Source organism: Mesoplodon densirostris, chromosome 4 (genome assembly GCF_025265405.1).
Source record: "Mesoplodon densirostris isolate mMesDen1 chromosome 4, mMesDen1 primary haplotype, whole genome shotgun sequence".
Classification (NCBI taxonomy): Eukaryota; Metazoa; Chordata; class Mammalia; order Artiodactyla; family Ziphiidae; genus Mesoplodon; species Mesoplodon densirostris.
Genome location: NC_082664.1, coordinates 43,322,379 through 43,346,231, shown reverse-complemented (window position 1 = coordinate 43,346,231; position 23,853 = coordinate 43,322,379). Strand labels below are relative to the sequence as shown.

Genomic DNA, 23,853 nt, shown 5'->3' with positions numbered 1-23,853 from the left:
CTTGTATATCTAAATATATCTCTATTCTAAATCTATACTTGACTGGTAGTTTGGATGCGTATCTAATGTTGGAAATCATTTTCTCTCAAAATTTTGAGGGCAACGTCTTCTAAATTCTATTATGATATTGATGTTAAGAAGTCTGAGACCATTCTGATACTAATCTTTTGTGTGAGATCTGCTTTTTCTCTCTAGAAGCTTTTAGGATCTTCTCTTTTTTTTTTTTTCCTCCTGAAATCCAACAGTGATGTAGCTTAGTGTCTTTTCTTTCATATATTGTACTGGGGATTAACAGGCCCTTTAAAATAGGAAGTTCATATTCTCCAGTTCTGAGAAATATGTTTGTAATACGTCATTGATAACTTTATACTTCCCATTTTTTTTCTGGCCTCTTTTTCTGGTCTTCCTGTTAGTCAGATATTTGACACCTCAGAACAGTTTTATAATTTCCTTACCATTTTATCCTGTTATCTCCTTATTTTTTGTTCTACTTTTGGAGAGATTTCCTTAACTTTTCTTATAATCTTCCTATTGAATTCTAAAATTTTAGTTGCTATTTTTTTAATTTTTAAGAGCTCTTTTTTGTTCTTTTTTCTTTCTTTTAAGCATCTTGTCCTTTTTCATAAATGCAATATCTTATTTCTCTAGGAATATACTTTAAAATATATTCTCTATACTAGAGAACATATATTCTGAACAATATACAGAGAATATATACGTATTATATATAATAATATAGAGAGAATATATACTCCCTGAGAATTTATCTTTAAAAGTATTCTTATGTTATTTATGTTTATGTTTCTACCAAGTTCTGTTTTTCTATCTGCTTTAGTTTATGTCATTCATGCTGGAGTTTTTCCTGAGATGTCTGGTGATCTTTGACTATCTAATCCTACTTAAGGGTGAGGAACTAAAAGGTTTGGTTCCTGGGTGGACTTCACTGTACAGTGATCAGGAAGTGATCACCCATTTTGTTGGGGGGCTCTCTAATGTTAGATTCTGTGGAGCTCTTTGAAACTGTTCAGTGTCCTTGGGGAAGAATCCAACCATCTTCAGGGTGGGGAAGGGATCACAGAAGAGTTATACCACAACTGGCTGGCAGCCTTCATCAAGCTGAGCAGTGGAAGGGGGTCTCAGAACAGCACCTGTCTTCTGCCCTCAGCCATATCTGATATCCTGAAGTTTAGAACCTTCTTGCCCAATTTCTCTGCTGGCATTGTGGAGGAATAGTCAGTCAGTGGCACAGAAGAGGACATTTGACCTGGGGGTCTAACTGCTTGCTATAAAGACTTTCAGCAAATCTTCAGCCCCATGACTCATCTCAGGCTTCACAGTATCCCTGTCCTCCAATGTCCAAGACTTCCCTGGTCCTGAGGAGAGAACTTCTTGTCCTCATGCTATGCTTCTCTGTGAGCACTTGCTAGTTAAACTTCTTTTTCTGCTAATACCTCTATCCAATTACACCTTCCAACAATTTGCTGTTATTTATTATCTGTTGATGTCTTCTCTGCCAGTCTCTTTGTACTTCTGGGTTTATATCTTTAAATAAATCTTTTGCACATATTTTATGAAGTTTTATTAGGGAGCAAAGATAGATGCATGTGTTTTATCCATCATATTTAATCACAAGTCACAACCTTATTCTTTATGTGTACTGAGCCTTTATATTCTACCCTCTGTAAGTCTCATTCCTGGCAGGTGAAGTATACTTTCCTACTCTCTGAAGCACATTGCTCTTATGTCCCCTTTCCTTCTTTTCTCCTGCCTTTCTCTCTTTTCTCTACTTTCTTCAGTATTTTATCCCTTTTCTTTGACTTAAGAGAATCAGTTCTTGCAATGTACTGCAATATATTGCTTATTTTTATACTCATAGTATTTCTTATATCCTTCACCCAGTGCAAGAAGGGATGAAGGAAGGGTGGGGGAGTAGAAAATTGGGAACAGAGTACATATATGTTGCAAGTCTTGGTAAAAGTGGTAAAAAAAAACAAGAAAACTTAACTGAGTTGACTAAATGAAAATGTTGCAAAAGTGGAAAATCAACTGAGGAATGGGAACCAGACCCAGGTACTTTTTCTTATAATATTCTTAAAAATTCACCTTCCTTGAAAATTACCACTATTCACTTTGAATATCTGTTTATTTCACATTTGACCATATTGGGTTTCCATATGACTACCCTGTTTTGACACACTGCTTTAATTCCTATCCCCATATTCATCTTTGCCAGCTGGTCAGTCCCACCACAGTGCACATTTTTTACTCCCATTCCAGTAAAAAATGTGCAAATTTTCTGTAATTTTAGTCCTGGCCTGATTCCAATGGCACTTCTTCCATCATCTAGAAGATAGAAGTTCTAGAAGTTGTCCTGCTTAATAACCTAAATCCTTGGATAATGATCCTTTACTCCCCAAATTCAAAACAAGACTCACACCTCTAGGGATGGTTCTGGATCTGTGAAATTTGGGGTTCAGGGTTAGATGACCACATCCAATTTTTGTGGAGAAAATAATTATTTTCTATATTAAACACACACATGGTGTGCCATGTAATAAAATGCAAAATATGCATACTTTCAGACACATTTCATCTTCTCTATGAAGCCCCCAGATCTGAGACAAGCTCTTATCTATCTCTGCCTTAGGGGCAGATTAGTGAAAAAAGTCTAAGGAGTACATACCTTATAAATGATTAAAGTCATAGCTGGAAAATGATTAAAGTCAAGCTGTAAATTCATGTTAAGAAGCAAAAAGTTTTCCACATGGCAGGAGATAAAGGAGTTGGTTCTACCTTTTCCAAGTACAGAGAGAATCCATATAATATAGTTGCTACTAATTCTTAATTTTAAACAGTTTTAAAAGAGAAAAGGAGGAATTTGACAAGAGTTAACAGTAAGATTGTGGTGCAGAGAAGAGGAAATTAATAGAAGAGGCAAAAACTAGAGAATAGAGAGTTAAAGGTGATGGGAGAAGTTGGGAGAATTTCACCATTGGCTTGTGATGAATGATCCACTTTGTGTTAGCAGACAACAGTGAAATCCTTACCTGGGCTTGAGTTCAATTACTAAGTGCTTCATATGTACCTGTAAGAATATCAATGAGATTTTCAAACTGTCTGTTTTTGTCCATGTATTCTTCTTCTGCCACCTGAAGCTGTGAAAGACGCTCGACTAGTTCACCTTCCTTTTCTTTGGTAATTTGTGTTTCCTCAGCGAATCTTTGCTTTAAAGACAGTAAAGCTGATTGTGAGGTATGATTTTGGAGAATTCACACAGTATTCTAGAGTAGAAGGTAAGTTCTTTGGTGGGGAAAATTCTGTCTGTCTTGGACTCCTCTTATCCTAAGGTGCATAGAAAGGTATCTGTCACATACTAGATATTTAATAAATATTTGTTGGCTGACTCATTGACTCTCTGGCAATCTATACTGTTAAGAGATTAAATTCACTGGGCTCTCCAAAGATCCTTTCAGTTCTATAGCTGTACTGCTATGGTTCTATTACTGCTACCTAATGTGTACCCCAAAAATATATTTAAGAAACTTTGTCTTGATTGATCATATTTTATGAAAAAAAATCAAAACAAAACCAGGCAGAAACACAAAATATATACCAGCTCTAAGAAATGTGGATGTTAGTAAGAAATGGGAAGGGGGTAGAAATAAATGGATATGATACTACAATAAATGGGTTAAAAGTGCCAAAAGTAAAACATGAAAATGCCTGCTTATTTATTCAAACTCAGGTTTTATTTAGTTTCAAGTGGAATATAGTTGAATCTCTCTTAGAAAGTCAGGGTGGATTTAAAATAGTGACTAAGGCAAAGACAGCCAACTGACATTTACTATCCACTCTCCTGTCCTTCAATATCAGGACTCTTTGAGTTTTAGCTGAGCATATGGCTGCCAACTAGAGAATTTCTCGGCTTCCCTTGCAGGTGGCTGTGACCAATGAGTTTGTGAGTGGAAGTGGGGTGTGCCATTTCTGGATCCTGCCCCTGCAACAGGAAGGGGTATGTGCCCCCTGGGTCCTTCCTCCTTCCCCTGGCTGGAAGAGGATGAGAATAGAAGCTGCCACTTGGACCCACCCTCATGCCGAGGGTGGCAGAGCTACCCTTCCAGCCCTCCACCCCTTCCCTTCAGCCTTTACCAGGAAAGAGAAATAAACATCTCTCTTCTGTAATGACCATGTCAGAAGTATCTGAGTATCTGTCTTAAATAGATACTCAGACTCAAAGATTTAAACTGGCCATAATTGACCCAGTTTACTCTTAAAAACTTTTATTTTTTATTTTTATCTAAGTTGCATACACTCATAATTTAAAGGAAACCCTGAGGGCCAGCAGAGCAATGCCAGACATGCTTCCCCAGTGGGAGATGCCCTCACAACATAGCCTACCAGAGAGGCTAGTTTCCATTGACCCCACCAAAGTGGTAACTTAGTGCAAGAGAAGGAGATCCACAGGGGTAGATGTGAAGGACTCCCTGGCCTAGAAGCCCCATGTTTAAATTGGAGCCAACATCTCTTGGGCATACCTTCTAGGTCCATACAAGGGACATGCCCATTTAAAAGAGGCACCAAATCCAGGAGAGCTCAATGCTCTGGTTTCCCGCTAGTTATTCTCCTGGTCAAGATGCAGCATACTAATAAAGGGTTGTTCTATATAAGCAATGTTGCCTGATAATACAACTGATAATCCACCTTTATCAGGCTACTAGGGGAAGAACCAGAAAGTTACGCCAAGGTCAATTTCCCAGTAAAGGATAGAGGATTGTTAACCCTTTAGTACACATCTTGTTTATGTTCACGCATTTTGGAATCTCTTTGATAGAACACCTTGCTCGCACCCTAATTAATACAGTGATATGCTGTCCCATTCCAAATTACCATTAGAATCCTTATGAATAATACAGAAAGACAAAAACATACATAAAACACCATAATATAAAAATATTACAATTCAGAATCAGGAGTAAATTCTCCAGACTGCAGTATTAAGAAACACATATCTATACTATATTCTGTAAAAAAGAATGGCCTGGGGGGATAAGGAGGCATGTGAATGCATTAATTCATTCCCATTGCCTGCACAAGGCTGAAGCTGCCAGCAGCACCCTGACAAGAAACCAAGCTCTTGTTTTATGCTTGGAGTGAGGGTTTGGGTATCAGATGCTGCTGCAGCTCAGGCAAGGTGGTGTTTGCTGGCTCAGCTTCTTGGAGTTGGGTGACCTGTCAGGCCCACAGCTTCTTCAGATCATTCAAATCTTCCCTTAGCTTCCCTGAGTCCTGAGCCATGTGCATACACAGCCCAGTGATGAAAGGCTCTGGCTTCTGCTGCAATTTGGGGGGGTTGAAGCCTTGGAAAGGAGAGAGGCCAATGCAGGTACTAGTCCAAGCTCATAAGTTCCGCTCATCCTGCGACTTCCAGTTTGACCTTGCTTTCTCCACTTCCTGTCCATCTTTCCTTCCCAACTGCCTACCCTGCTGCCTTTGGGCCCCGGCTCCAGATGTAAAGCTGAAAGACTCACTAGACTACATAACAAGCTCCCACAATGGCAGAAGGTCAAATCCTCTAATAAACCCCTTTCCTGGTAGCTCTGTTTCTCTGACTGAAACTTGCCAGACACAGGGCTGAAGGACCCAGCAGATCCAACCATGATCAATGTGTCTGTGCTAGATCACAGTGATGCAGAAGGCTTTGCAAGCTCTGCTAGGAACACTGTAGCGGAGGCCCCTGGGTATTGGAGCCAAGTCTATAGAAGACTTAGTCACAGCACCACCTAGAAGAAAACACCTCTCAAGATTTGGAAGTTTACATTCTGAACCAGTGACTAATATTCAGGGCTGTTTTCCTTGGGAATTTTGGGTCAGGGGCCCAAGTAGCAGTGGACCTTCTCACTATTAAACCTAATGATTTTGCTCTCCCTCCCTGTGAATTTGGTTCTGTCAGTCCAGAGATCTTACTACTGGTACTTACTATCAAGGGTACAATAATGGTTCCATAAACCAAAATCTGAGGGTGCTTCCTCTGCAATTTGGGCTCCTCATGCCACTGAACTAAAGGCAGAAATCGGATTCCAATGTGCCCAGGGTTGTTGATGATGATTTTCAAGGGGAAAAGGGATTTATAATAGTGGCGCACAGGCTGCCATCTGTCCATGACTTTGTGTAAATGAGGCACAGGTGGACAGAGTCCTGCAGGGAGCACACAGCCTGGCAAGCAGACTGTCTGCAGAAATGTTCTCATCTGCAGTGTTATACTTCTAATTTACTTATTTTGCCTAATTTCATTGTATAAGCTTGAATGCAATGTTAACTGGTGTCCTTGTCTTATTCCTGACTCTAAGAGGATTGCCTTCATTCGTTTACCATTAAGTACGACTGGTAAACTCCATCAGCTCTATTTCAATAAACGTCTGAGATGCTGACTACTTCCAACTACCTCCTCAATTATCATTCTGGTTCAAGCTACTTGAACCACTTGGTGTATTGCTCTAGCTTGCTAATTGGTCTTCCTGCATCCACCAGTGCTTTCCTAAATTCTGCTCAATAGCAGCTAGAGTGATCCTGTTTAAATGAAAATCAGATTATTTCAGAATAAATAATCTTCACTCAGAACCTACTATTGGCTTCCCAGCCCATGCAGAGGAAAGACAAAGTTCTCACAAGGTGTGGCAAGCCTGGGGATGCCCCTTTTAGATCTACCCTCAAGGAAGAATTCACTGTCCTGTGGCAAGGAGTGTGGTTAGCTGACAGCCTCCAGTGTGGTTGGCTCCTTCAGAGTGGCCTTGGCTGTCTAGCCAAGACCATGCTCTTTGAGGGGTGGCCTCCAACTAACTGTGTGAGCAAAGAGATGGTACAAGGGTATAGCCATTTCTGCCCAAGGCAGACCTCTTCTAATGGACGATCCTTGCTCTGCAGTTCCCCAGAGAGTTTGCAGTTTACATAATGGCCCCTGCCCAGTCCTTTCATAGGCATTACACCCTAATAAATCTTTGCACTTCTAATTCCATGTCAGCATCTGCTTCTGGAAGATGAGTCCCTAGAACCTCCAGCACTCTCCCCCATCTCTGCTGCAGCCACACTGCCTCCTTGTCATTCCTCAAATAGGACAGTCCTGCCTCAGAACCTGAATGCTCAGCATGTCCTCTGCCTGCAGTCACCTTCTCCAGATATCTGCACATCACACTTCCTCATAGCCTTTGGGGCTGTACCCTTCTCTGATTCCCTGTTTAAAATGGCACACAGACCGGATTACATACACTCACCCTATCCCACTTCCCTGTTTTATTTTCTCTAGAGCATTTATCACCACTGAATATACTACATGTTCTACTGTTTATCTTGTTATTTTCAATCTCCCCCACCCCACTGGAATGTAAACTTCATAAGGCTTCTGTTCTTTCCCCCTTTTTAAAAATTTCTGTTTTTCAGCATCTAGAAAAATACTGGGTACCCACACATGCTACAACCAATGGAGAAATGCTTTCCGCCTTGCTTCTTCCTTCTATTCCTTCTAATTTTGTATAGGTTTGTGCAATGCTTTCTTTCCCTGGTTTGTTCCCTGAGTTGTGCCAGTTCCCATTTCCCCTCTTCCTATTTCTGGCTATCCCCTTCTGACGTCTCTTCCCTGAGTTCCTGTATTTCCATATTGCTAATCTTCCTTGGCACTTCTATGAAATTATTTTTTTCTGAGTTCATGGAAGGATGTTGAGTCACAGTTTTCATCTGTTCCAGCACCATTTTTCTGAGCATTCTTCATTTGATGGAAAGTTTCATTGCCCTTCACTTGTTTTTCTCATAGTGTTTTTGTGTGGAAGACATATCTGCTTCTTTTTCGCTATTTACATTAGAAAAAATTGGCTTTTTCTGGGACCGGTTATCTGCAGAGGGTTTCTGCAGGACGTGGCAGGGTGTGTGTAGTGGGAGGAAGAGTGGGCTTGGACCAGGGTAAGATCTAAACTTTGAAATGTAAGGACTCCCTACTCCCCTGCCTTCAAATAGTTTCTCTTTGGGGTAGTCAGGCCTTTTTTTCCCTCTTCAAACTGAATCAAGTTCAGGAAGCCTTCTGCTACCATCTCTTTTCTCCTCAGCTACTCTTCCAATGGTGGTCTCCAAGAAACATGCCCTTGTCTATCAAGGTAACACCATCACCTTGAAAAGGTTTGTTTTCTGCTGTGTTTCCAGAGACCTAGACACTCTGGGCCCCTTGGGCCCTTGCAGTGACTTTTCTCTCCACTTCCCCCATCATCCATGCTCTATTCTACCTCAGGTCAGCCCTTGGCAGTTCCCAGGTCAGTGCCATGCCCTGTCTTTAAGGAGGACTTCTGAGATTGGCCTTCTTGGTCTCCCTCACCCTTCATTACTCTCTCCAGCCTCTCCTGTTCTGGCTCTGCATGGTTTTATCCAACACTCTACCTGTCTCCATGGATTTTGCCAGCACTTCTACAAAACTTGGAGCATGTGATTTTTTCTTTTAACTGAAAACATATTTCTTGTTGTTCTATTTCTTTTTTAGAAAAAGAAGAAAGATTCAGAATTTAATTGTAGTCTTGTTTATACTAGATTTACTTTACTTCTAACTGATTAAAATAGCATGAAATACACCCTCCCCTGCACATCACCATCTAAAATTATTCTTAGATGTAAAATAAAATTTACCTCATACTTGCTCAACTCTTGAATTAACTTTTTTTCTTTGGCAACAAATTCCTCTTCCTCTTGTTTTAATTCTAATGTAAGTTGTTCAATCTGTGCCAAAAACTCATTGATCTCATTTTCTCTGAAACTGGTCTAATTAGGGGAAATAAATGAGGATTTATCATTTGTTTTGTAGCAGTCAGTATTACATTTTCAAACAGCCAGGTAAATTAATATTTCTGTGCATGAGACTTGACTCTGATTTCAGGTTATATCATTTCTCAGTAAACACTGAGGGGGATCTTTTTTTCCCTCCAGAAATTAATTTCTTCACCAAACAATAGCTATAAATGACATGAGGAAATGGGGAATGGGAGTAGTAGGGGATGGAAGGTAGGCACAGGATAAATATAGGAGCTAAATAAATGATGTTTACTCTCCTTATTTTTAGATAGTTTCCCTAAACACTATCTTCAAGTTTCAGTTACATGCTTCAAAAGCATATTCTGGAGAGAATTGCTACTTTGCTAAATTCCTATAGTTAATACAGAGCAATTGGCTACATTTCTCAAGAAAGTTACATAATTCACTCTAAACATGAAATCAGCAGAAAACAAAATACCTTTTAATAAGGTAAGGTTTAATGAAATACTGAAGAATTACTGACATGCAATATAGGGAGTAAATACTAAGTTCCTTGAGTTCCTTTACCTCTTGTAATAATTCACTGCGTCTAAGTTCAGCATCCTGAATTTTATCTATAATTTCTTGTATTTCAGCCCTTATCATGTTGGTCCAACGTGCATGTTTTTTTAGCAAACAAGCTATTTTCCACTGAGTTATAACACTAGAGATTAGAACAAATAGAAATATCATCAAATTGGCATCACAGTTTACTGAAAAGATGAAGGAATTCAAAACAAAACAAATCCTACTATGATTATATAAAATTGTTTGCGCTATTGATGATGTAGACTAGACATGTTAGCTGAAAAAATAAGACAAAACATTAACTGCCTCAATGCCATCTCTGCAAGTTGCTTCACATTAAGTTGTGTCAGTACATGCAACAGGACAGTGGACAAACCACACTTTACCTAGAGCTTGCTTCCTCTAGGTAAAGGATAGAAATGGGGAAGGCTCAGGGGTATTTGAAAAAGAAGAGTCCCAGACAGAAATAGTAAAAGAATTACCTAAACTACACAAAGTGCTAGTAAGAAATTTCAAGCTTCTAGGTTCTCAAATTTTTCTCTCCACTATATTATAAAAAAGCTATATAACTAGAGAAGAGTAAAAATGTACAATAGGAGTCTTAAAAATAATATAATAATGACAACAATAATAAAATATAGCTATGTTTCTGCAAGTGCTTTCTAGGTGCCAGGCACTGAGCTACATACTGTACATCGATCATCTCATTTACCATTCACAACAACCTTACAAGGTGGGTGCTACTATCATTCCTCACTTTATAGGGATGGGAGCAGAGAGATTATTAAATAACTTAGCCCCGGTCACAGAGCCAATAAGAGGCAGAGCAAACAAAGCAGTCCATCTGTAGAGCCTGTGTACTTAACCACTCTCCTCTGTCCCTGCACATCACCTTCCTTACTGGTACACATAGGAGCATGGATGAGCAAAGAGGCATTGCACATCTTGGCAATTTTACTCTTTGGTGACTTCACATGATTGGAATGAAAAACTTTGTTTCTGTTCAATGCCAAAAAAATCAAACTAACAAACACATCTAGATCCAAGAAAACTCACACAATTTAATTTGGGAAAATAATTTCCTTGGACTCTAGCAAGCACTCTGACATCCTTCCAACTTTGGGGCACCGTTAATTAAGATAACATATACTGAGATTGGTTCAAGATGGCAAAGTAGAAGGACATGCAATCACTCCCTCTTGTGAGAGCACCAGAATCACAACTAACTGCTGAACAATCACCAACAGGAAGACACTGGAACTCACCAAAAAAGATACCTCACATCAAAGACAAAGGAGAAGCCATAATGAGATGGTAGGAGGGGCGCAATCAAATAAAATCAAATCCTGTAACCACTGGGTGGGTGACTCACAAACTGGAGAACAATTATACTACAGAAGTCCACCCACTGGAGTGAAGGTTCTGAGCCCCACATCAGGCTTCCCAACCTGGGGATATGGCAGTGGGAGGAGGAATTCCCAGAGAATCCGACTTTGAAGGCTAGTGGGATTTGATTGCAGGACTTCAACAGGACTGGAGGAAACAGAGACTCCACTGTTGAAGGGTACACACAAACAAGTGTGCACATCAGGACTCGGGGGAAAGGAGCAGTGACCCCATAGGAGACTGAACCAGACCCACCTGCTAGTTTTGGAGGGTCGCCTGCAGAGGTTGGGGGGGGGGGATGTGGCTCACTGCAGGGACAAGGACAATGGCAGCAGAAGTTCTAGGAAGTAGTCCTTGGTGTGAGCCCTCCCAGAGTCCACCATTAGCCCAACCAAAGAGCCTGCAGGCTCAGGTGCTGGGTCACCTCAGGCCAAACAACCAAAAGGGAGGGAACTCAGCCCCACCCATCAGCAGACAAGGGGATTAAAGTTTTACTGAGCTCTGCCCATCAGAGCAACAACCAGCTCTACCCACCACCAGTCCCTCCCATCAGGAAGTTTGCACAAGCCTCTTAGATAGCCTCATCCACCAGAGGACAGACAGCAGAAACAAGAAGAACTACAGTCCTGAAGCCTGTGGAATGAAAACCACATTCACAGAAAGACAGACAAAATGAAAAGGCACCCTGGTGGCGCAGTGGTTGAGAGTCTGCCTGCCGATGCAGGGCACACGGGTTCGTGCTCCGGTCCAGGAGGATCCCACATGCTGCAGAGCAGCTGGGCCCGTGAGCCATGGCCACTGAGCCTGCACGTCCCGAGCCTGTGCTCTGCAACGGGAGAGGCCACAACAGTGAGAGGCCCGTGTACCGCAAAAAAAAAAAAAAAAAAAAAAAAAAAAGGAGAAAAAGCAGAGGACTATGCACCAGATGAAGGAACAAGATAAAACCCCAGAAAAACAATTAAACAAAGTGGAGATAGGCAACTTTCCAGAAAAAGAATTCAGAATAATGATAGTGAAGATCATCCAGAACCTCAGAAAAAGAATGGAGGCAAAGGTCGAGAAGATGCAAGAAATGTTTAACAAAGACTTAGAAGAATTAAACAACAAACACCTAGAAGAATTAAAGCACAAACAAACAGAGATGAACAATACAATAACTGAAATGAAGACTACACTAAAAGGAATCAATAGCACAATAACTGAGGCAGAAGAATACATAAGTGACCTGGACGACAGAATGGTGGAATTCACTGCCACGGAACAGAATAGAGAAAAAAGAATGAAAAGAAATAAAGACAGCCTAAGAGACATCGGGAAAACATTAAATGCAACACTCATATTATAGGGGTCCCAAAAAGAGAAGAGAAAGAGAAAGGACCCGAGAAAATATTTGAAGAGATTATAGTTGAAAACTTCCCTAATGTGGGAAAGGAAATAGCCACCCAAGTCCAGGAAGCACAGAGTCCCAGGCAGGATAAACCCAAGAAGAAACACACTGAGACACATAGTAATCAAACTGACAGAAATTAAAGGCAAAGAAAAACTATTAAAAGCAACAAGGGAAAAAGGACAAATAACATACAAGGGAAGTCCCATAAGGTTAACAGCTGATTTCTCAGCAGAAACTCTACAAGCCAGAAGGGAGTGGCATGATATATTTAAAGTGATGAAAGGGAAGAACGTACAACCAAGATTAATATACCTGGCAAGGATCACATTCAGATTCAATAGAGAAATCAAAAGCTTTACAGAGAAGCAAAAGCTAAGAGAATTCAGCACCACCAGATCAGCTTTACAACAAATGCTAAAGGAACTGCTCTAAGTGGGAGAAGAAAAAGACCTACAAAAACAAACCAAAAACAATTAAGAAAATGGTAATAGGAACATACATATCAATAATTACCTTAAAGCTGAATGGATTAAATGCTCCAACCAAAAGACACAGGCTCGCTGAATGGATACAAAAACAAGACCCATATATATGCTGTCTACAAGAGGCCCACTTCAGACCTAGGGACACATACAGGCTGAAAGTGAGGGGATAGAAAAAGATATTCCATGTAAATGGAAATCAAAAGAAAGCTGGAGAAACAATACTCATATCAGATAAAATAACTTTAAAATAAAGAATGTTACAAGAGACAAGGAAGGACACTACATAATGATCAAGGGATCAATCCAAGAAGAAAATATAACAATTATAAATATATATGAACCAACATAGAAGCACCCCAATACATAAGGCAAATGTTAACAGCTATAAAAGAGGAAATTGACAATAACACAGTAATAGTGGGGGACTTTAACACCTCACTTACACCAATGGACACATCATCCAGACAGAAAATTAATAAGGAAACAAAAGCTTTAAATGAGACAATAGACCAGAGAGATTTCATTGATATTTACAGGACATTCCATCGAAAAACAGCAGATTACACTTTCTTCTCAAGTGCAAAAAGAACATTCTCCAGGATAGATCACATCTTGGATCACAAATCAAGCCTTGGTAAAGTTAATAAAACTGAAATCATATCAAGCATCTTTTCTGACCACAATACTATGAGATTAAAAATCAATTACAGGGAAAAAAACAAAAAGAACACAAACACATGGAGGCTAAATAATACGTTACTAAATAACCAAGAGATCACTGAAGAAATCAAAGAGGAAATCAAAAAATACCTAGATATAAATGACAACAAAAACACGATGATCCAAAACCTATGGGATGCAGCAAAATTAGTTCTAAGAGGGAAGTTTATAGCAATACAATCCTACCTCAAGAAACAAGAAACATCTCAAATAAACAAACTAACCTTATACCTAAAGGAACTAGAGAACGCGGAGCAAACAAAACCCAAAGTTAGTAGAAGAAAAGAAATCATAAAGATCAGAGCAGAAATAAATGAAATAGAAACAAAGAAAACAATGGCAAAGATCAATAAAACTAAAAGCTGGTTCTTTGAGAAGATAAAGAAAATTGATAAACATTTAGCCAGACTCATCAAGAAAAAGAAGGAGAGGACTCAAATCAATAAAATTAGAAATGAAAAAGGGGAAGTTACAATGGACATCGCAGAAATACAAAGCATCAAAAGAGACTTCTACAAGCAACTCTATGCCAATAAAATGGATGACCTGGAAGAAATTCTTAGAAAGGTATAAACTTACAAGACTGAACCAGGAAGAAATAGAAAATATGAACAGACCAAGTAATGAAATTGAAACTGTGATTTAAAATCTTACAACAAACAAAAGCCCAGGACCAGATGGATTCACAGGTGAATTCTATAAAGCATTTAGAGAAGAGCTAACGCCCATCCTTCTCAAACTCTTCCAAAAAACTGCAGAGGAAGGAACAATCCCAAACTCATTCTATGAGGCCACCATCACCCTGATACCAAAACCAGAGAAAGATACTACAAAAAAAGAAAATTACAGACCAATATCACTGATGAATATAGATGCAAAAATCCTCAACAAAATACTAGCAAACAGAATCCAACAACACATTAAAAGGATCATACACCATGATCAAGTGGGAATTATCCCAGGGATGCAAGGATTCTTCAATATATGCAAATCAATCAATGTGATACACCATATTAGCAAATTGAAGAAAAACCATATGATCATCTCAATAGATGCAGAAAAAGCTTTTGACAAAATTCATCACCCATTTATGATAAGAACTCCCCAGAAAGTGGGCATAGAGGGAACCTACCTCAACATAATAAAGGCCATATATAACAAACCCACAGCAAACATCATTCTCAATGGTGAAAAACTGAAAGCATTTCCTCTAACATCAGGGACAAGACAAGGATGTCCACTCTCGTCACTCTTATTCAACATAGTTTTGGAAGTCCTAGCCATGGCAATCAGAGAAGAAAAAGAAATAAAAGGAATACAAATTGGAAAAGAAGAAGTAAAACTGCCACTGTTTGCAGATGACATGGTACTATACATAGAGAATCCTAAGGATGCCATGAGAAAACTACTAGAGCTAATCAATGAATTTGGTAAAGTTGCAGGACACAGAATTAATGCACAGAAATCTCTTGCATTCCTATATGCTAACAACAAGTTATCAGAAAGAGAAAGTAAGGAAACAATACCATTCACCATTGCCACAAAAAGAATAAAATACTTAGGAATGAACCTACCTAAGGAGGTAAAATACCTGTACTCAGAAAACTATAAGATACTGATGAAAGAAATCAAAGATGACACAAACAGATGGAGAGATATACCGTGTTCTTGGATTGGAAGAATCAATATTGTGAAAATGACTATACTACCCAAAGCAATCTACAGATTCAATGCAATCCCTATCAAATTAGCAATCGCATTTTTTACAGAACTAGAACAAAAAATCTTAAAATTTGTATGGCGACACAAAAGACCCTGAATAGCCAAAGCAATCTTGAGGGAAAAAAACAGAGCTGGAGGAACCAGACTCCCTGTCTTCAGACTATACTACAAAGCTACAGTACTCAAGACAATATTGTACTGGCACAAAAACAGAAATACAGATCAATGGAACAGGATAGAAAACCCAGAGATAAACCCAAATACCTGGTCAGCTAATCTATGACAAAGGAGGCAAGGGTATACAATGGAGAAAAGCCAGTCTCTTCAATAAGTAGTGCTGGGAAAACTGGACAGCTACATGTAAAAGAATGAAATTATTACACTCCCTAACACCATACACAAAAATAAACTCAAAATGGCTTAAAGACCTAAATGGAAGACTGGACACTATAAAATTCTTAGAGGAAAACATAGGAAGAATACTCTTTGACATAAATCACAGCAAGATCTTTTTTGATCCACCTCCTAGAGTAATGGAAATAAAAACAAAAATAAACAAATGGGACCTAATGAAACTTAAAAGCTTTTGCACAGCAAAGGAAACTATAAACAAGACAAGAAGGCAACTCTCAGAATGGGAGAAAATATTTGCAAACGAATCAATGGACAAAAGATTAATCTCCAAACTATATAAACAGCTCATGCAGCTCAATATTAAAGAAACAAACACTCCAATCCAAAAATGGGCAGAAGACCTAAATAGACATTTCTCCAAAGAAGACATACAGATGGCCAAGAAGCACATGAAAAGTTGCTCAACATCACTAATTATTAGAGAAATGCAAATCAAAACTACAATGAGGTATCACCTCACACCAGTTAGAATGGGCATCATTGGAAAATCTACAAACAACAAATGCTGGAGAGGGTGTGGGGAAAAGGGAACCAACCCTCTTGGTCTGTTGGTTGAAATGTAAATTGATACAGCCACTATGGAGAACAGGACGGAGGTTCCTTAAAAAACTGAAAATAGAATTACCATATGATCCAGCAATTCCACTACTGGGCATATACCCAGAGAAAACCATAATTCAAAAAGACACATGCACCCCAATGTTCACTGCAGCACTATTTACAATAGCCAGGTCATGGAAGCAACCTAAATGCCCATCAACAGACGAATGGATAAAGAAGATGTGGTACATATATACAATGGACAGACAAATGGATAAAGAAGATATGGTACATATATACAATGGAATATTACTCAGCCATAAAAAGGAATGAAACTGGGTTATTTGTAGAGATGTGGATGGACCTAGAGACTGTCATACAGAGTGAAGTAAGTCAGAAAGAGAAAAACAAATATTGAATATTAACATATATATGTGAAATCTAGAAAAATGGTACAGATGAACTGGTTTGCAAGGCAGAAATAGAGACACAAATATAAAGAATAAACGTATGGACACCAAGGCGGGAAAGCTGAGGGGGCATGTGGGGGGTGGGATGAATTGGGAGATTGGGATTGAAATAAATACACTAATATGTATAAAATAGATAACTAATAAGGACCTGCTGTATAAAAAATAAATAAATAAAATTAAAATGTAAAAAGATAACATATACTACTTATAATATAAATGAGTTGTTTTTTTTTTTACCATCTCTGATTTTTTCTTTCCAGGTTATCATTCAGGACTTTTATTTGTTGCTGATATACTTCCTTTGTTGCTCTAAAAACAAGAAAAATATATTGGATTTTGCATTTGTGGGAGCTGTTAAAATGTATAGTAGACTGTATGTATAATTCACATGCACAATAAGGCTACCATCTAATTGGGAGACAAAACAAACCTTGTGAAACAACTAAAGATTTTAGTGGCAGACTAATGGAAAGACAATTACAATTTTTGCAAGTGCAAACTGATTTTGCAAGTATTGAAGCCAAGGATAGGGAAGAACGGATTTTGGCGAGGCAGTTGAGGAAAGGTTATTAGAGGATAATGTTTAATAGAGGAACATGGATTTCCAGAATGGAGGTGCAATCTCACCAAGGAAAGGACATCATCATATGCAAAGAAACAGAGGAAAGGAGCAGTAAGTCAGGACTCTTGTGACTAAGGCAAAGTTGCTGCATACAGAGGAGGACATGAAGAGAAATAACACTGTGACATAGGAAGGGTTAAGGTCAACAAATTGGTGAGGAACTCTGGGTTCTAGACTGAATTCTGATTTGCTGCCATGTATAATTTAGAAAGCCAATAAATATTCTTGAATTAGGGATAAGTGGTAATTAAGGATGGAAGATGTGCTTGTGAATCTGGGATGGAGGGGAATGTGAAGGCTGTAACAGAGCTATTACATGCAGCTTATGTACAACTCAGTGCCTGTCTATCCTTTCAGTGAAAGATTCGATGATAATGACTTTTCTGGACTGTAAAAGAGAGAGAGTCAATTATGAACCTCCTTTTCTATAGTATATTAGAAATTCGCATAGATTTGTTGTTACCATTTATTAAAAAAATAAATGTAGAAGAATGAAGATTAAAAATTTCAAACATACCGATGAAGGTCTTTGAGTGTGATAAGTCCTTCTTCCATATTTTTGATGTCTACTTTTCTTTTTGATAGGAAGTTTTCTTTCTGAGCTACAAATGCCAGTTGTTTCTGATTTCTACCATGAAAAAACAGAGTAATCACATATTTAAGGTTGAAATAATCATTTTTAACTCCTCAGCATAAGAAAATATGCAACCACAAACAAGAATTTAAAAAGTAGTTTGGAAAGTTTAGTTCATGAACTGTTTATCAAATAAATTAGTAAAAATAGAAACAGTCTTTTTGCTAGTGGTGGCTAAATATAAATTTATGAAAATCTCTAAGCCATGAAAGGAACATTAACTGCAATAGTAACCATAAAACCACAAGAACAATTCTATAGTACTTCATCATGCTGAGTGGGTGTGTCTCTTTTAATGAATTTACCAGTTCTGTTATTTTGTAAAAGGTGACAGAATCAATCAGACTGACTTTGGATAGTGGTCTACCTCTTCCTAGTAGTGTGACCTTGAAAAGAGACTTCACCTGTGGATGAGCCTCAGTTTCCCCATCCATAAAGTGGGGATCACAATACCTATCTCACTGGTTTTAAGGATTAACCGAGATGTAAAGTGCCAAAGGCAGTGGGTGGCACCCATGAGGCATCTTGTAAAGAGTGGTTATCTTTCATCTCTAACTTAGAGAGAGAATAATGAGAAGTTTATGATTTTGTTCAAATTTCTAGACATTGATAGGAATGTGCCTATAACAGGAAGTACTTTATCTAAGTGTCTCATCTTCTTCAAAACTGCTATGGACTGAACTGTGTCCCCCCACAAATTCATATGTTGAAGCCCTAGGCCCCAGTGAGATAGTATTTGAAGATTGGGTCTTTGGGAGGTGATTAGATTTATAGGAGGTCATGAGGATGGAGTCCTCATGGTGAGATTAGTGCCCTCATAAGCAGAGACACCAGACAGCGCGCGCTCGCTTGCTCGCTCTCTCTCTCTCTCCCTCTCTCTCTTCTGTGAGGACACAGCAAGAAGGTGGTTGACCATCTGCAAGTCAGGAAGAGAGCTCTCACCAGAACCTGACCATGCTGGCACCCTGATCTAAGGTGTCCAGCCTCCAGAACTATGAGAAATAAATTTCTGTTGTGTAAGTCTCCTGGTCTATGGTAATTTGTTATGGTAGCCCAAGCTGAAGAAAACAAAAACCAACAACAGTAGTAAATGCTTTATTGTTACAATTATTTGTCATCAGCACATTTTGTGATTCAAACTGATAACTTAGTATGGATCTGAGGAAAGTTTCTGCCTGAAGAATACTATTAGTACGCTATTCAATTGGATGACACAAAATGATTGCAATAACTCTCTGCATCCTAAATGCTACAACAGTGACCATAAATTCAGCTTCACATAAGTGGGCCTGGACACCATAATTACACTTCCATGTGATTTAACTTTGAGTGTAGTAATGTATTACTACTTACATAACTCATACTTGCAAGATGTTATTCTGTAATACTCATTAGGAAAACACTGGTGAAAGCCCACTACCTGCTAAGCAATGGACAAGATCTTGAAGATACAGTGCTGAGTAAGACAGAGCAACTGCTCTGATCTGTTCATAGTTCAGTGGGACAAAGGGATTTGTACCCAGCTGACAACAATGCAGTGACTGATAAAAAGGAATGACCTCAGAAGAATGTTTCAGAAGGATCATTGTGGTGAGAGGGAGGTGGATAAGTTAGGGGTGGTAAAACAGAAAGTGGGAAGAACTTATGAGAGGCAAGCCAAACCAAAGAAGATAAAAGGGGTGAAAAGAGTGGAGTTGGAGAGGAGGATAGGATATATTTGAGAAATATTTGGGAGGTGGAATTGACAAGCCTTGGTGCTTGAATGGAGTCCTAGTAAAAGATAAGGGTTTCCTTGAATAATTTCCCAGTCTCTGGGTTAAGGGATTGTGTCAATGATAAAACCTTTTTCTGAGAAAGGAAATGTAGGTGCAAAGACAGTTTCTGATGAAGGTAGATCTCATAGTTTCTCTAGGCAGTCTCATGGGGTAAAAGCATGATTATTCTTTCAAGAATCTGATTTAGAAGTAAAAATAATAGATTTGGCATTTATGGATTTGATCTGACCCATATGAGGAAAGCATTATTCAGTATATATAGAGGCGCATTAGGAGTGTATTTACAATTGGGTAAAGAACATTTTATTGTTATCAATAGATTTTAAACTAGGATAAGCTTAAGTGGAGAAGCAACCCATAACTAAAGCATGTTGAGTCATGTATGGATTATGGATAGAAACATACTCAGAATAAATTTTCTGTTTCTGCATAAAAACTTTATCCTCCTCATTTAGGACAATCTTATATTGTCTCGTAACAGTACGCAGTTTCTCTCGTAGATGTTTGTACTCGAAATGACATTTGTGTAGATTTCCAGCCATCTAGAAAAAAAAGGAATTGAAGTAGAGGATTTGTTTCATGGCCCTTTTGGTGGGCAACTATCTAGAGCACTGGGTATATTATTTAACATACAATGACTATGCCTTAAATGTTGAGTGATCTAATTCTATATCAAATATGTAATTGTACATTTTGGGGCCTCTTCTATAAATTATGACAAATGTGTAGAAAGGTAGTAAATACTGATGCCATAAAGTAAAGTAATAAACCATAGTAAAGTAGTAAACCATAAGGTAATAATTGATATTGAAATAAGAATTGGGATTAATAAACTGGGATCATTCAACAAGATCTGTATGTCCTTTTCCCAGAAGATACTCCAGGGAAAAGAAAATGTAACATCCATAGGAACTCTTGTTCAAAACCTCTTTGACTGGATATCATGCTTAACTTTTGTTAAATATTTCTATTCAAGGACAAAAGAGAGTACCCATTAGTGTTCTGAATGAGGTGAGAACTTTGTGCTTGGATGTCTCTACTGAATTGCTTCAAATGAGGTAAGAAAGTTAGATTAGGTAGGAATGGTGGGCTAAGGATCACTAAAATAGATGGATGAAAAGAGTTCTTAAAAGTGTTGTAGGGCTTCCCTGGTGGTGCAGTGGTTGAGAGTCCGCCTGCCGATGCAGGGGAAGCGAGTTCATGCCCCGGTCCGGGAAGATCCCACATGCCGCAGAGTGGCTGGGCCCGTGAGCCATGGCCGCTGAGCCTGCGCGTCCGGAGCCTGTGCTCCGCAACGGGAGAGGCCACAACAGTGAGAAGCCCGCGTACCTCAAAAAAAAAAAAAAAAAAAGTGTTGCAGAGGGGCTTCCCTGGTGGTGCAGTGGTTAAGAATCTGCCTGCCAATGCAGGGGACGTGGGTTTGAGCCCTGGTCCAGGAAGATCCCACATGCCGCAGAGCAACCAAGCCCTTGCGCCACAACTACTGAGCCTGCACTCTAGAGCCCACGAGCCATGACTACTGAGCCCACCTGCCACAACTACTGAAGCCCGTGCACCTAGAGCCTGTGCTCCGCAACAAGAGAAGCCACTGCAATGAGAAGCCTGCGCACCACAACAAAGAGTAGCCCCCGCTCGCCACAACTAGAAAAAACCCGCGCATAGCAACAAAGACCCAACTCAGCCAAAAATAAATAAATTTATTTTAAAAAATGTGTTGCAGAACTAATAAGATAATGAGGAATTAGTAAGCTTAATTCTACAAGAAAGCAAGAATCCAGACTGGTAAACCTAGCACTGAAAACTCCTTTTACTCTGAGGACATTTACTGATATAGAAGAAGCCACTTGGAATCTGAGATTTGGTTCTCTTACATGACAAAGGGGACAAAAGTCAACACTTAGAGCTCATCCAGGTGTTATGCCTGATAAACCTCCTGCCACATTAGTCTGGTATTCCAAAGAGCTTCACCCTCTGAAGAAGAGTGAATTAGAAGCTAACAAGCCATGGTCCAGCCTGACTTAGATCACCAGGAAACCTAAAGGTGGATTAAGGAGGTTTGGGACTGTTAATATCCTAGGTATCTGACAGAAGTGAATGAAATCTGTTCCTGAGAAATACACTGTCATCCTAGACCTCAAATTGTTTCTACAAACACCTTTTTTAAAGTACAATGTCCAGTGTACAGTTTCCCAGCAGAAGGAAACAAGACAGCATGAACAAAAATTGGCAGAAACAATAGATGACAGAACCAGTCCTACAAAAATACTAGGTATTGGAAATAGACACTTAAATATAAAAATACTGTATTTATTATGATCAAATAATACTAGACATGCTTGAAAAATATGGCAAGGAATTAGAAACAATAAAGAGCAACAAAGCAGATTTGAAAATTACCAGTTGAAAAATACAATAACCAAAATTAAGAAGTGAAATAAGACCATTCTGCCCAGAATGCAGCAGGGGTAGACAAAAAGTAGAAAATAGAGAAGAGCAAGTAAGATACAGACAGGATATTTTATTAGTACACATAATTGTGTTCATATAATTGGAGTCTCAGAAAAAGAGGAAGAAGCATGGGACAAAAGAAATATGTGAACAGATAATGGCTAAGAATTTTGCAGAACTTACAGAATACAGCAACTCACAGATTTAAGATGCCCAATAAATCCCAAGCAGGATAAATAAAAAGAAAAACTTGGACATATCATAGTGAAATTGAATAACTAGGTCAAAGGGAACAAAAAAGGCCTAAGATAAATGAAAGACATGCTGTGTTCATGGATTGGAAACTTCAATATTGTTAAAACACAAAATCCTCCCCAAATTGATCTATAAATTTAATTCAACCCCAATCAAAATCCAAACAGGCTTTTGGGCAGGACTTGACAGACTGAATTTCAAAGGGCCAAGAATAATGGAAGCAATCTTGTAGAAGAACAAAGTTGAAGAATTTTTACTACTAACTATAAAGGCTTATTTTAAAGCTACTAATTAAGAGTGTATGATTTTAATGTGAGAAGAGATTAAGTTCAAATGAGTAAAATAGATGCTACAGATTCACACACATATTTATGATATATTTATGATCCACAGTTGATTTATGACAAAAGTGCCACTGAAATATAGTGGAGGAAAGTACTATGTTTTCATTTAACAGTGCTAGTTAATTGGACAATCTTATGTGAAAGTATGAATCTGGACTACCATTTCACAGAACACACACACACACACACACACACACACACACACACATTCCAGACGGCTTGCAGTACTTAATGTGAAAAAGCAAACACTAAAGCTTCTACAAGATCACATAGGAGAATACCCTCAAGACATAGGACATGAAAAGCATAAGCCAAAAAGGAAAAGATTGATAAACTATACTTCATTAAAATTAATAAACTACATTTATCAAAAGATACATATGTACATGAAGACTGTACACTTACAGTAAATATTCTGTTCTGTATATATGTAATATTTCATAATAAAAGTTAAAGTTAGAATAGAATTTTGTGTCATTGTTGAACTTGCCTCCTATAACTCATGAGAATTAAGATTGGATGCCAGGAAGAGTTCAGTTTTTATCCAACACTTATTTGTGGTCTTTTCGACGATAGCCATTCTGACAGGTGTGAGGTGATATCTCATTGTGGTTTTGATTTGCATTTCCTTGATGATTGGTGATGTTGAGCATCTTTCCATGTGCTTGTTTGCCATCTGTGTGTCTTTGGAAATATGTGTATTCAGATCCTCTGCCCATTGTCTAATCAGGTTGTTTTTCAGAGGTTGAGTTGTATGAGTTCTTTGCATATTTTGAATATTAACCCCATGTCAGATATATTGTTTGCCAATATTTTCTCCCATTCAGTAGGCTGTCTTTTCGTTTTGTTAATAGTTTTCTTTGCTGTGCAAAAGCCTTTTAGTTTGATGTAGTCCCATTTGTTTATTTTTGCTTTTGTTTCTATTGCCTGAGGAGACATAACCAATAAAAATCACTAAGACTGTTGTCAAAGAGTGTACTGCCTATGTTTTCTTCTAGGAGTTTTATGATTTCAGGTTTTACATCTAAGTCTTTAACCCATTTTGAGTTGATTTTTGTATATGATGTGAGGAAGTAGTCCAATTTGATTCTTTTGCATGTAGCTATCCAGTTTTCCCAACATTATTTATTAGAAAGGCTATCTTTTCCCCATTGTATATTCTTGCCTTCTTTGTCATAGATTAATAAACTATATATGCAGGTTTAGTTCTGTGCTTTCTATTCTGTTCCATGATCTATGTGTCTGTTTCTGTGCCAGTACCATACCATTTTGATTATTGTAGCTTTGTAATATA

The 23,853-nt window shown here is 38.5% G+C and overlaps 1 protein-coding gene across 1 annotated transcript in view; it reads right to left on the bottom strand.

The window, feature by feature from the left end:
- Nucleotides 1–23,853, bottom strand: part of CCDC175 (coiled-coil domain containing 175) — a 70,184-nt gene that overhangs the window by 10,638 nt on the left and 35,693 nt on the right. The window contains exons 9-14 of the mRNA XM_060096049.1: nucleotides 19,918–20,054; nucleotides 17,621–17,731; nucleotides 16,719–16,790; nucleotides 9,352–9,487; nucleotides 8,662–8,793; nucleotides 3,086–3,224 (exon numbers count right to left, since the gene is read on the bottom strand). Coding sequence (XP_059952032.1) covers nucleotides 3,086–3,224; nucleotides 8,662–8,793; nucleotides 9,352–9,487; nucleotides 16,719–16,790; nucleotides 17,621–17,731; nucleotides 19,918–20,054 — 727 coding nt within the window. The remainder of the gene's footprint in view (nucleotides 1–3,085; nucleotides 3,225–8,661; nucleotides 8,794–9,351; nucleotides 9,488–16,718; nucleotides 16,791–17,620; nucleotides 17,732–19,917; nucleotides 20,055–23,853) is intronic.